This window comes from Corvus kubaryi, unplaced genomic scaffold, assembly GCF_017639235.1.
Source record: "Corvus kubaryi isolate FWS band 111438036 unplaced genomic scaffold, C.kubaryi_AGA036_p1.0 132, whole genome shotgun sequence".
In the NCBI taxonomy this organism is placed as follows: domain Eukaryota; kingdom Metazoa; phylum Chordata; class Aves; order Passeriformes; family Corvidae; genus Corvus; species Corvus kubaryi.
The window spans coordinates 4,899,896-4,913,235 of NW_024580666.1; the positions used below are offsets into that span (position 1 = coordinate 4,899,896).

A 13,340-nucleotide genomic window follows, 5' to 3' on the forward strand; every position below is an offset into this window, starting at 1 on the left:
TCAACAAAAGCAGTTGTTGACCTGCTGATGCTGCGTCTTCCTTCAATGGAAACATCCCTAGAGAGTCTTGCTTCCCAGGATCCCAGGTGAGCCAGGGCTTGCCAGCTCCCATGCAAATGCTTGGAGCACATACAGTTTAGACCCTACCTTGCCTCAACGCCCTCCCTCCATATGCATGCCAAAATGCAGCTATGAGAACTGGAAGTTTGAAGATATGATGTTTGGTTTTTGCTGCAAGTTTTCTGACATCAGTAACATGTTGGAGGTGGTGTTGCTTTTTGCTTTCTTTTTGCTTGCTCCTAAAACCACATTTTTTTTTGTGTAAAAAAAGAAAGAAGAGTCTCTATAGTTTGGATCATAGAAGGCTGTGAGTATGAAACTGTATTAAGAAGAAGCTTGGGCTAAAATTGTAACCAATAATGAACATAGTCACCTCTTTTACTATTCACAAAGCTTGGAAAAAGTTTTTTGGTATTTTTTGTTATGCAGCATCATTCTATAGCACCTCTTAGGGAACTAGGTCAGATTTTAGCACTTGTTAAGCAACTCACTTCAACTGTATTTTAGCATATTCAGTGTTGACGGTTTGTGGCTGTGCAATTTTCATCACACCTGACTCTTACTGTTTATTTGTTAATGGAAACTTTTGAAAAGTGCCTGCAAAAACAATCTGAATATCTGAGAAATGAAAAGTTCTCTTTGAACTTCCCATGAAAAATACCTGTGAAGAGTGAAGGATACTATTCAAAGAGACTTTATGTTACATCTCAGACAAAAATTGCATGGGGGAGTTGGGGTTACAAGTCCTATTGCCAGGTGAGAATTAAAAAAAATGGAATGCTGTAGCACTTATTCCTAAACAGTGGAATTCAACAGCAAAGTTAAATATAAAATAAATCCAACAGGATTACAGAAGGGCACAGTAACCCTGTCCCTGCAGTGACCCATGTAATAGCTCTATGCTGGTGCTTGTGATGACATGTCAGCAATCTCACGTTAAATGTACTTTGAAGGCACATTAGCTTCTCCTCTTTGTGTGTCTGGAGGTTTCCTTCACTCCTTTATGAACACATTTCAGCATCTTTCACCCTCTTCCCCTTACCCCACATTATCCGAGAACAGCATTATGTTGTTCTCTCCTGACCTTCCTCCTCAGCTGACTGCTGCAGTGGGGAAAGTATTTTGAGATACCAGCTAGTTTTTTTCTCTTCTGTTTTTAGCAGAAATTCCTTCACAGCAGCTTGTTTGAAGTAGCTGCTGTGTGCAAGTGCTTTTACAGCCATGTTTGCTTTAATGCTGGCAAACACTAACACAGCTAACACTGTCTTCCTGAGACACGGATACAGAAGACACAGACAGCCCTAGAGCAGGGATGAGTAAGGGCTCAAGGAGAAGGTCTGTGTGCCAGGTAAATACCACCTGGGGTGAGGAAAATCAGATTTTCTTGGTGAACTGGGGGATGGATAGATACGGTGGGATTTTTAACATCTCATTTGACACTCATGAAGTTACATTTTACAGAGTATTTTATATAGGTCCTTGTCACTTTGTTTCAAGTAGCTCTTCCAGAAAATTAATTGTAAAATTCTAGGTTTGAGAGAGCTTAGAACACCACAGCTGCTTCACAGATGTTGTGGGTAGGCAGAGGGAGCCCATCTGAATGAAAAACCCACAGGTTTCTTATTTTGCGTCCACAATTAAAACCTCCAAGTTTGAAGGCTGGCAAGGGTGAGGGCAATTTTTCCATGAGAAACATAGCAGATGAAGCCTGTTTCCCCCTGGATTATTTCTTTTTCACTTCAGCCCTTCCTCTCTCCATAATCTCCACTTCCCTGTTGTTTTACCTCTTTTGAATTTCTCCAGGTCCCTCACAACCCATGTGAAATGTGGCTAATTAGATAAATAAGAAAAAGGAGTTTTATTAAAATCCACCAGCTCATGCTATGTGCAAATAAAAAAAAAAAAAAAGGTACATTTCTCTTGCATGTGTAGCTACTTTCTTTGTGCACACACTTTTCATTTACACAAAACCTTTTCAACACCTGCATTTGTTTTTCTTGCTGGAAAATAACACAAAGTTATTCCTTGTGTCTCTTATACTATTCCCTTTCACCATGTGCTAACATATACAATCGGAAAATGGCCATAGCCGTGTAGAAAGCAATAATAGAAATTATCCATTATTCCTCAGAATCCCATTTGTATTTCCAATCTTTACATTTTATTAAAAAAATCTCAAAGCCCTGGTCCTGGAATTAAATTAATATTCCTGTAATGAATCAATTGCAGCTGAACTGTTTGAAACTCAAAATATAAGTAGAGAGAAATTCCTTTTTAACACATCATTTTTGTTAGGTATGCACCATACTTCCAGATTTGGAGTTGATGCTGCATACAAATGACAGTGAATAGTCAGGGGTATTTTAAACCACGGAAAACTTCATAACTGATGAACACAACTTAAAATGTATCCTTACAGAAGTCATGTATGGTTGATCCCAGATTTTCTGGGGGCCTCTGATGTGCAGAGAGAAATTCCTCCTTTTCTCTTTTTCTTTTTCCTCTTTTCTCTTAATATTTTAAAATCTGAACCTTCCAAACCTCTGCTCTAAACGAGCAAAATCAACGAGAACAATTAATGGGGGAAAAAAATAAAGCTTATATTCCATTTTACTAATTCAAAAGAGAAAAGATCTCATACTGTGGAACTACTTTGATTTTTGTGTTGGGTATCACAGTAACAAAACATGTAAAAGCAAGGTTAAATGAGAAATGAACATGCTCATAGTCCTGAACAATTCACTAAATATTTCAGAAAAGAGAAGCCCTCGCAGTATCAAGCGGGGTCTGTACCACCCTGGTATTACAGCCTCTCTTTTTTTAGGTCTGGAAAGCATAAAAGCAGAGTAATATTTCTTTTGGGAGACTCTGCGTAGCATAGGTTGTGTGGGAGTTTTCTGAAAGTTTGCCCTGATAAATGATTTACCGGGACAGTAGAAAGATCAAGAAAGCACTGAGCTGGCCTCTCAAGACAAATTACTTCCTTCACCCACTCCTTGAAATCCTTTAAAAACTTTCTGTAATGATTAATTTTCCAGAATTCTAAGAACTGTTGAAGTCCAGGGCCTATGACTATCTCACATCTCTCCTGGGATAAAGACACATCATGGTCTTGAACTGAATCCTGCCTGGTGCATCCACATGGTTACTCTGGGCATCCATTTGTTTTACTTGTTACCTGAATTTTCCTACAGAGTCATTGGGGTTTCGATATTTTATAATGCTGCATGTTTTACTACTAAACAAAACACAAAAGAGTGTTTTGCCCTCCTTCTTTATATTTGTTTCATGAAAATTATTTGTTTCAGTCATAGTAGAGACAAAATTGGACTCACAGGGAGGACAGAAGAGGCAAGTGGGAAGATGCCGATAAAGGCAGAAAGAGAGAAAAGGGAGATGGAAAGAAAAGTCTGCACATACTCAAGGGGCTCCACTGCTTTTCTGTGGTACTGGTGCCTCACCAGACCCAAGAGGAGTTTTGCAATACACATAAAAAAGAAACGGTGGTAGGAGATACATGTAGAAGAATAATTAAGGACAACAATGAGAAAAAAATTTACAGGAATAATTGTGCCTTGTTAGAGGTATGATAATAAACAATGATATGTATTTCTGGTGATAATGATCCTGCAGTTCACTCTCTCCACTTATTCCAACTCCCCCAACAGTGCCACTACTGTCTAATATGGCATATTTATGCAAAAAATGAGTGAGAAAATGAGATTCCATTATAAAAGCATCAGGTATAATAAGCAAAGCTATGGAAAATAACCTGTTCTGCTTCTGCACCTGTTATTTCCAATGGTTTCCACCACCTACCCATAAACATTAAACATTTGACAAACATTACTAAGTCTCATATTCTCTTGATTTTACTGAAGGAGAAACTGAGGTAAAGAAAAACTTGTCTACCAAGCAGCTGGGCTAGGCACTGGGCCAGCCTGCAGTCACATGCTTTAACTATTTCTGATGCTTCTACATAGAATATTATTAATTACTGGCAATTTGTAGTAGGCAAACCCATATGAAGTTGTTACTAGCAGTGTGGGAACACAGGGAGAAGACCTCCCCAGAGGAGCTCCCAAACACTCACAGTTTTAATAGCCATTAGAAACTCACATTGGGAACAAAGATCTTTTAAAACATTGCTCCCATACTAATCTTGATGATGGCAGATGATTAGTCAGCAAACCCAAGCTCGGTGACTGCTTACTGAGCAAGGAAAATCTCGTATCCACACTGCGGCTGTGACTGCAGGCTGGAGTGCCTCGCAGTGCTTACAAAAGCAACTACAAAAATATTTTCGAGACCTTTAGCAGACTCTTGCAGGACAGCTTATCCACCTACCACTACTGGGCTGATCAACTCTCAAAACCAGGGAGGAGAAAAGGTGCTGGTGATGCAGACATCGCCAGCGGGGCACTCAAAGGTCAGGCTTTCATTCCCTATTTAGCAGTAATTTGGTATGTAAAGGCTGCACAGCCTTTGAAGCTCAGTGCTGCTGTTTTTAAAGGCTCCCATCAACCAGCCCATAGTGTAACCGAAGCAGAAATAGCAGTGTAATAGCAGACACAGTATTTATTCTTCTTGCAGAGTCTGCAGTTCTCTGACATGTCTGCTTGACTCTCCTTTCATGGCGGGCAAACCTCCCGTCAGGAACCAGTTAACAGGGACAGAGAGGAGCAGCACTGACAAGCAACAGCTTTGGAGAAAGGCAGTCGTGTATTTAAAAAGGAAAAACCACCACGAAGAAGCCCACAAAAAAGCCACATTATTTATTTTTCTGGGAGGTGAGTGGGAAGAGTTTCAAAGCATGGCTGTTATGCTATTTTGGCACAAAATGCACTTTTCCAAATTCAAATCTTCCATCAGGCTGGCTTAGAAAATAACTTGTGGTTTATAACCATGGCTTGTTCCCTTCAGCTTTGCCTCATCTTCCAGGTTAAAGTTGCAGCTGGTAGCGTATCTGGGAGAAGGGAGGAGCATGTAAGAACTAGAGTATTCCCAGTGCATTTCCACTGGCTGGCCCTGGGATCTGCAGGTAGTAAACACAAGCACTTTCCCTAAAAGGACCTTGCTTGGCAGAATGCCAAGGGAAAAAAAGGGACTATTGCTGAGGTGGGGAGCAAAAAGAAGTTATTCGCTGGCAGAGGAGAAAGGAAAGAAGGATGCTGAAAGGGTACTGGGCAGCTGCTTTTCCGGCTGCTATGGGAGCCAAGGGAAGAGCCTTTGATCTGCTGAGCAGGCCTGGGCTTGCCGCCAGGACCTACATCCTTTCTCCAGCACTGACAGCAGGCTTCCTTGCTAGCTCCTCTCTGATTGCCGAGTCAAAAAACAAGTGACGTAATTCATACAGGGACCTCACTGAAACGTTTCTATTATCACCAGCTCTGCAGAAAACATATGCTACAGATGCCTCAATCTGAAATTATCTTCTTGTCCAAGGCAGAACAAAAAGGCGAAAAAACCCCATGAGGTCCTCTGGATTACATCTTGCAAAGCCTCATAAAACCCCCTCTGGCATACTGGGGAATTAAGCAAACCTATTGGTTCTACAGGGGAACTACCATGTCTGCATAGCACCTTGGCCAAGTAAGACCTCCTCCAAATGTTGAAGTGTTATTACCTCTTGTGACTGGGAGATTGAAATAGGAATACTGATTCCAAACCTAATATAGCTTCCAGTCCAATACATCAAATGCCATCAAGATGGCATTTACTAAAGAATGAGCTGTTTCAGAATAATTGCCAGCAAAGTTTAGTTTAGAGTGATGTGGAGACCACCCTGCTTGATTTGTGGTGTTGCCCAAGAAAGGGGGACATGAAGGCAGCAGTGCTCCTGAGCTCTCAGACCAAAACAACCAGAGTATAGAGAATTTCCTCCAGCATGTCTTTAGTCCTTGCTGGCGTAACATGCTATTGCCATCACTGCAGGTAAATTCTGCATGGACATGACCCAGGCTTACATCTTACTCCAGAACCAGCCAGAATGTGAAGGTCTCATCACTTGAAGCACAGAAACATGCTATGGTCTATGAAGCAGAATTGGATGTTTTTGCATGATTAAACCAAAAGTTCGCTTTACCTTCCTTGCAGCACAACAGCTTTTGCACTGTTGTTTCCCCTTCCTTTTGATGCTCACCATCACTACTGAGAGTAAAACCTGGCAAGACACTGGAAGTACTAACTCAGGAGTTTGGATGGTGCAATAAAGTTAATGCAACCAAGCACTTCTATTGTCTCAATAATCTTGCTATCAGGTACTGGTTGCTCTGTGTTAATGCTACTTGCATGGCAGTGGCAGCTTCTCTCAGGCAGGGTCCCCTGCAAGATTAAGTCTTCCCTAAGCCTTCTTTTCTCAAGGCCAAGCAAACCCAGTTATTTCCTCATATGACAGACTTTCAAATCCTCTGATCATGCTTGTTTCCCTTCTCTGGATGCTTTCCAGCCTGTTCACATGTTTTTAGTCCATGGAAAGTCCCAGAAGACACTGCCTCCCTCCCTTTCCCCTGAGCCGCCTGCCACATGAGCTTTGAGTGAGCTGAAGTTTGCTCTTCTAAAGTCTAAAGCCTTTGGTTTAGTACTAACCTTCAGCAAGCCCAGCCAAATCCCAAACTCCACAATGCTGTGATCACTATAGCCAAGGCTATCACTGACCAAGATATTTCAAAGCAGGTTTTCTTGGTTTGTTAGTCCAGCAGTGCCTCATTCCTGCTTGGCACATCTCTTACATTTATATGAGGAAGTAATCCTCTTAGGCACTCCAGGAACTTGATGGACGACATGTGAGCTGCTCTACTGCTCTTCCAGCAAATGTCTGGACAGCTGAAATCATCCACATGAACCAGGTTCTGTTAATCTTCCAGAGCTTGCTTAAGTGAGCCAAATATGGCTTTGTTGGTCTTATTGTCTTGGTTTGGAGGTCAGTAGAAGCTGCCTACTGAAAGATCCCCCTTGAAGAGAACTTCTCTGATCTTGACCCAAAGGCATTTTGTAGGGCTGCCACAGTTGCCATGGTTGACTTCTACACATCAGAAGTGCCCCATACCAAAGAGCAAGACTCCTCCAGTTCTGCCTTTCCTGTCTTTTTGAAACAGCCTCTAGCCATCCACCACAATCCTCCAGTCATGTTAATTGTCCCACCATTTTTCAGTTATTCCTATGAATAACTCTGCTCTTGATGAAACCCTTAGTCCCTGGTGCCACTTGGGGCACCAGTTTAAATCTATGATGCTGTCTGCTGCTGTTCATGTGGACAGAACCTGCAAAGACTTTGTGCTTTTTTTGCCTCCCCACTTTCAGACATTGAGAAGGCATTTTAAACACAAACATATTTATGAAGTTGGGTGTATTGAGAAAAGAACAAACAACAGAACATCAGCAATGAGTTTTGAAATCACTAGCTAAATTTTGCCTTCTAGCACACACAATCAATATTTATAGAGGTTTTTTTGAATTTATGTACCTGGAAGCCGTCTTTTTTTTCACTTGTGAGTCTCAATTTTGTGCAATTACTTACTAGTCTGATGTGATATCCTTTGCAATTCCTTAGTAGATTTTAATTTTTTTAACTGAAAAAAAAAATATTCTAATTTATTTGCATCATTGCTTCTTGAACTCACAGAGTAAAAACAAAACATCTAAATAGTTTTGCGCATTTCATAAAAACAACAGATTTTCTTCCTTAGCCTTCTGCAATTCAATTTCAGCATTTTTGGCACACTTGTATCAAACCCACATTTTAAAATAAAATGTCCATCAAATAGAAAAGAACAACACTGATCAGGAAAGAAATTATGTTCTCCATCTTCCAACTGCACATCGCAAAAGTTGCAGCTTCCTAAAAAGGACAACTTTGAAAAAGTAGTTGACAATTTTTAAGAGAAGTGAACAATGAGATTTTCTGCTATGTAAATACTTGAAGCTTAATTTTTAATTTGTTATCAGTAATAAACACAGGAGTGTTTCTACATGTCAGTAGATGGGTTTACAGGAACTTATCACATAACAGAGATAATGCTGCAGAACAACTGGAAACACACCGCAGCAAAGTGCTCCTCACTCTCTGCCCACAGCTGCACAGAGGGTTAAACTGAACAAGTCAGATGAAGGATTTGTTAGAATTAAAGGTATTAAAAAGCTGCAATTTGGCCCAAAGAGGTGACACAAAAAATCATTTTGTCATGACAGGCTTTGCCTCCCTTTGGCTTTTTGAAGGTGAAGGCACATGATGACTTGTTTTTTCTTATGGTTGGGAAGCAGGTGTCCATAGCCTCCAACTCACCTTCTGTCACTCACCTTCTTGATGCTGTGTCAGCAAGAACCATTTGGACCTTCCTTCTGGAATTCAGGGCCAAATAGCCCAAATTTGAAGATCAGAAGGAAGACCTAATGCCAGTAGTTCTTCATCTAGTAGCTCTTCTTTCTATCCTGTTCCCATGCCTGTGACTCTGGCAAATGACTCATTCACTTAAAGGGCATCACATACTTAGAGAGCTTTCTAAATTGGTACCATCCAGATCTTGCTTAGCAAAGCAGGCTCCTGGGACATAGAGCTGGGACTCAGCCTGCTGGAAAACCAGCTCAGGCTATATGCTGTTGCAATCTGGTGGTAATAGAAACCAGCAGTATATCTCCTAGGCCTCTTCTTCAGCCTGTTGTCAGTTCTATGTGTCTAGTATGTAACTGGCATCAGACAAAGGGAGGAAAGCCTATAGAGTTAGAAATAGAAAACACTCGCTAAACCAGATGCCTTGCAGCTATCATAGTTCCCACTTATTTTTGCACATCTTTAATAATTGCCAATCTGAAATGGGACCAGCTGACAAGCTGCAATATATAACAAATATGTTCATGTTTATATATGTCCCTAGTTTCCTTCCCCAAAAGTACACGTTTGAAAAGCCTCGTGTTGTGCAGCCTCACCCAAACATCTACAATCATTTATGGACTAAAGCAGCCTGCCATCTCAGCCTAGGTTTTTCAGTGCACACTACAACTGATGTCATTTTGGTATTTTGTATTTTCAAAAGAAACAAACATGTTTCCAGGCAAACCACATCACAGAACATGCCACGGTTATCAGTTCAAAGAGCCTCACTGGCTCAGCAGCTAGGGCTGTGTTTCATCTAGTCTTCCTGAGGTCAGGCAGGGAAATGTTAGCCCAGGAACACACATCTGTGTGTATATACAAACAGCTTCAGTCTTCAGTTGTTCTCTCCTCTGCCCCCTGAAATAATCCTCTGCAAAGCACAAGAGTTGTCAAGCACAGGCTTGGCCAAGGGTAGACTTTCATATGAATCATGCTACGTTCTGGAGTGGGTGTGTTTGGTGTGTCATTTTAGGGATGAAGGAAAACAGACTGATGGAAATGGAGATTGTTACTGCACTGTGCCATCACATTACTAAAAAGAGATCCCTTAAACTTATATACAAAAGTATTTTCTGCTTATATTTTGTCTTTTTCGTAGCCAACACGAGAACTAGGGTAATAAATATACTCCCTAAGGATCCCAAGACAGGATTTGGGGTGGACCACTTAAACCTTTGCTTCTCCAATTTAGCAAAAGAAGCTAAACATAATTTGGGTTCCCAAAGGACCCATCATGGATCCAGGCTCCAGTGAGTAACAGTGATTAGTCTGGACACAGCAGAGGCAAAATAGAACTGCTTCTGGGGCTGCTCCTGACTAACCTGAACATGGTTTGAGTCAGTAACCTTATGCAAATCCTGGGCTGAGGCCTATGAAACTTTTCTGAAGCAAATTCAGCTGCATAAATAAAACTAAGGTGTCCTAGTAAAGGGGATGAGTGGACACTAACACCTCAGCATCAGCAGGCATTGATTAAACACTTTGATGACTTTGATGACAGGCTAACAGTGATAAAGTTCCATCAAGTTCTGAAGGCATCCAGTAAATTTTCCAAAGAACATCCTTTACTGAATTTAGAGGAATAAACTCTTCAGGGGACTCAAAGGAGTGAGGAGTTTTTTTAATATGTAAATCCTTTGGATTTACCTTGCTAAATGGGTTTGAACATAGCTGAGATAGGGAAAATATGCTGTAGCAGAAATGTAGAGGTTGTATTTCAGATGAGGTAGAAGGGCTTCAGTTTCAGAAGACCGTAAAAATCAAATGAAGTGTCCTAATACCTTGATATAACAAACTCAGATAGAAATGAAGAAAACATAAAAGATGGCTGTAAGAGTGACTCAGAGTTTTACCCTTGGAAATCAGTCCCTGTGATGCCACTGGGACTACTATCCAGTGCTTCTCTTCCCTCTTTGTGGTCTGACATACAGAGGCATGCACTGATGTGACTAAAATAAATTTTATCATAGATTATATGTCCTCATGAAAGGGCTGCAAAGGGTGGGAGGCATTCAAAAGCACAGGTATCTAACAATGTGTTATTAAAGGAGATCTATATGAGCTTTACAAGCCATATTTTCCCAAGGGCAAGCTGATCTTTTTTTTCCTTGTTCTTACCATTGAAGATTTCTTTTCACAGACGCAGATCCTGAAAGATCCTAGTGAGAAATGACTCTTCATGTTACAAATGCCTCCTCTGCTGTCCCTACAATCTGCCTGGCAGAGCCTTTTGAGCTTTAAGGTAACATCACAATGTTTAGTTTTGAATGTAAGTCATGCTTGGCATTTCAGATTTTAACTGTTTGTAGTGCAAATATGACAGCTCCAATGTCTGCTGTTGCACTTTGGTCTTAAGAGGTATTCACCATGGTTTTATGTTTTGGGTGATGACAACATATTCCTTCAGGTCCATAAAACAGTTTGTTTTGGATATCTGTACTTAATGGAGGACAGTTGCTACAGCCACAAGCTCCTATGCAGCTTCTACCCATTCCCCAGCAAGCCAGTGTTCTGCAGGCCAAACATCAGGATTCATCATAAAAGCTGCTGTAGAAAAAATGTCATTTCCCATCACTTCAGTGCTACAATGCTGTTGCAGAAGAAACACTTGCACTACTCACGAGCTGTGAGCAAGTCACACACAAATGACACATGGACATGTTTAAAAGTCTGTAATGAAAATGTCCCCATTGAATGGGCTGTTCACAAAGGATCACTTCAGCTCCTTTCAGAGCATGTATTAAGGAAAAGGTTTGATGGTAGTTGTCTTCAGTGGTAGCAGGTTTTTTCCCCCTTTCTCTCTCTTTTTTATTATTTTAAAAAAAATTTAATCCATATTCACAGCACGGGTCTGGAAAACAGCTGTATTAGCAGAGTTGGAGGTAGAAAGAAACTGAAACTGGACCAAGGATACTGTACGACAGTATCACTTCTGAAGACAGCATGCTACCACTAAAGTCTAACTTTAGGTGTGCAGAGAGCCTCTGTCTTTACACTGACTATGAGAACAGCCCAGGGAGTTTTATTTTCCTAATCTGAAGTTGGTTTTATAATAACTTTTACTTCTCTTCATATTGCAGGAAGTATCAAATTTATACTTATACTGATTTTTACCTTCAAAATGTGGAGCAATTAATTACTTTGCAAGCAAGGAATCACACCTGACTTCGCTGAGATACTGATATTTAAACAGAGTTGTAAAACCAAACCTACTCGAACATCTGGTCTGCACAGAGATTTCTGAGACTTTCATCTATCTACGTCATGAAATACCTAAATACAGTTCTCCTTCTCTACGCCAGTAGTTGAGGCAAGAGTGTGATCCCAGTTCTCTCAGGGTTCTTTCTTACCTATCGGAAGAAAAAGGTTTACTGCCTGGATAATTCATGTATGGTTCTGTTTTAATTAATCAACAATTAAACACCCACCTCTAATAACGCCCAGATCTTTTAAAAGATCTTGACAATGCAAGTCATCCACCCGGATGTATGAAGCGTCTTCTATGTTCGCCACTGTAACAATGCCAAGATCCTCTTTTTGTGCTGGTGAGCTCTGTAAAGCTGACACACCTAAGAAGAGAATAGGCTCATCTCCATTAGATCTTAAACACCTGCAATAAAACTGTTAGGAAAAATAGTTTTGTTGCAGAATCCTTCACCTTGGCAGCATTGTGAAAGCCAGAGATATACAATTTAACATTGGGCTCAGCTGGGATTTACTTTGATATTCATCAGTGAAAGGGTGATTTTTACAGAATACCCTTTTGAGAATAGAAAAGAACTTTGAAGTCTTCTGCGGAAAAGACAGGTGAGCTGATCTTTGCTTCATATTCCACAGGTGACACTCAGTGTAATGGCTGTGGAAAGTTAAGCACTGTTTCAATAACAGAAACTAAAAGCAGTCAGTGCAGAAGCATTCATTACATGCACAGAAGAAGCAGACAGTGACTCTCCACTTTAGTCCTTTGTCTTGGAAGGTCAGCAGTGAATTGGAGAAGCTTTCCACCTGCCCCAGCATTGTGTGAAGTGTAATGGAATTGGGTCAGTTTTTTCATTGAAATGTTCTTCTAGAAGATACTGGCATAGATTCACTTTGGGGCTGACTGTGTTTTCTTTCAAACAGTTACTGCAAATTGAGCATCTGCAAGAGCCTCTGTATGGAGAGCCCAGGGGATGCACTTTTCCTGGTCGTGGCCAGCTGAAACTTCATGGGCAGAGGGTAGCCAGACTTTTAGCAGGCATAAAACGCAGGCATAGCTGCGGAAAGGGCAGCCTATCTCCAGTAAGTAGATAACCCACTTGCTTCTTTCCTATCTGGGTATCCAGATTTCCTTCCATGGAAGACTAGATCAGCTGGGGAGATGGTTGCAGCCTGGTCATTTTCCACATGCAGGACTCTGAGGAACCAGGACTCTGAGGGTACATGGACTTTACCAGTCAAGACACAGGCACTCTGACCGAGTATGGGCCTGTGTGGATGGACCAGGAGAAAAGACTCCTTTAATAAACAAGTGAAAAAGGTTACTTTTCTATGGCCTGCTATCTCAGTGTAGAGATACACTGAACTGCAAGGCTCTAGTATTGTGGAGAGATGTAAAAAATTTACTGGAGGGTGAGTGGGTGTTACGCAGCAACTGCTTGGTACAAAGAAGCAGTACATTGGAGTCAGCACTGAAAATCGGTGAAGAACACCAACTCTTTCAAATATCATTAGAATTAATGGTTTCACCATTTACATTTTGTAGAGTCATGTCACCTGAACATTTTTCTTTGGCTAGAAACCTCCCGCTATTTACAAACACTGTGTCCTGAGGCACTCCTTTCTCCAGTAGAACAATAACTCCCTCTGGTGTTTGCCTGCTATTGTTACTGCCTCAGCCACAGCCCTGGGAAACCCTGACAGAGGAAGG

At 41.0% G+C, this 13,340-nt stretch overlaps 1 protein-coding gene across 7 annotated transcripts in view; it reads right to left on the bottom strand.

Annotated features, from left to right (window-relative positions):
• DLGAP1 (DLG associated protein 1) overlaps window positions 1-13,340 on the bottom strand; it is a 419,505-nt gene that overhangs the window by 53,423 nt on the left and 352,742 nt on the right. For 5 of the 7 annotated variants that reach the window (XM_042030616.1, XM_042030590.1, XM_042030608.1 and 2 more), the window contains one exon: window positions 11,860-12,000. The exons of the other annotated variants lie outside the window; for them this stretch is intronic. In XM_042030616.1, the coding sequence (XP_041886550.1) occupies window positions 11,860-12,000 (141 nt within the window). The remainder of the gene's footprint in view (window positions 1-11,859; window positions 12,001-13,340) is intronic. 7 annotated transcript variants of the gene reach the window in all.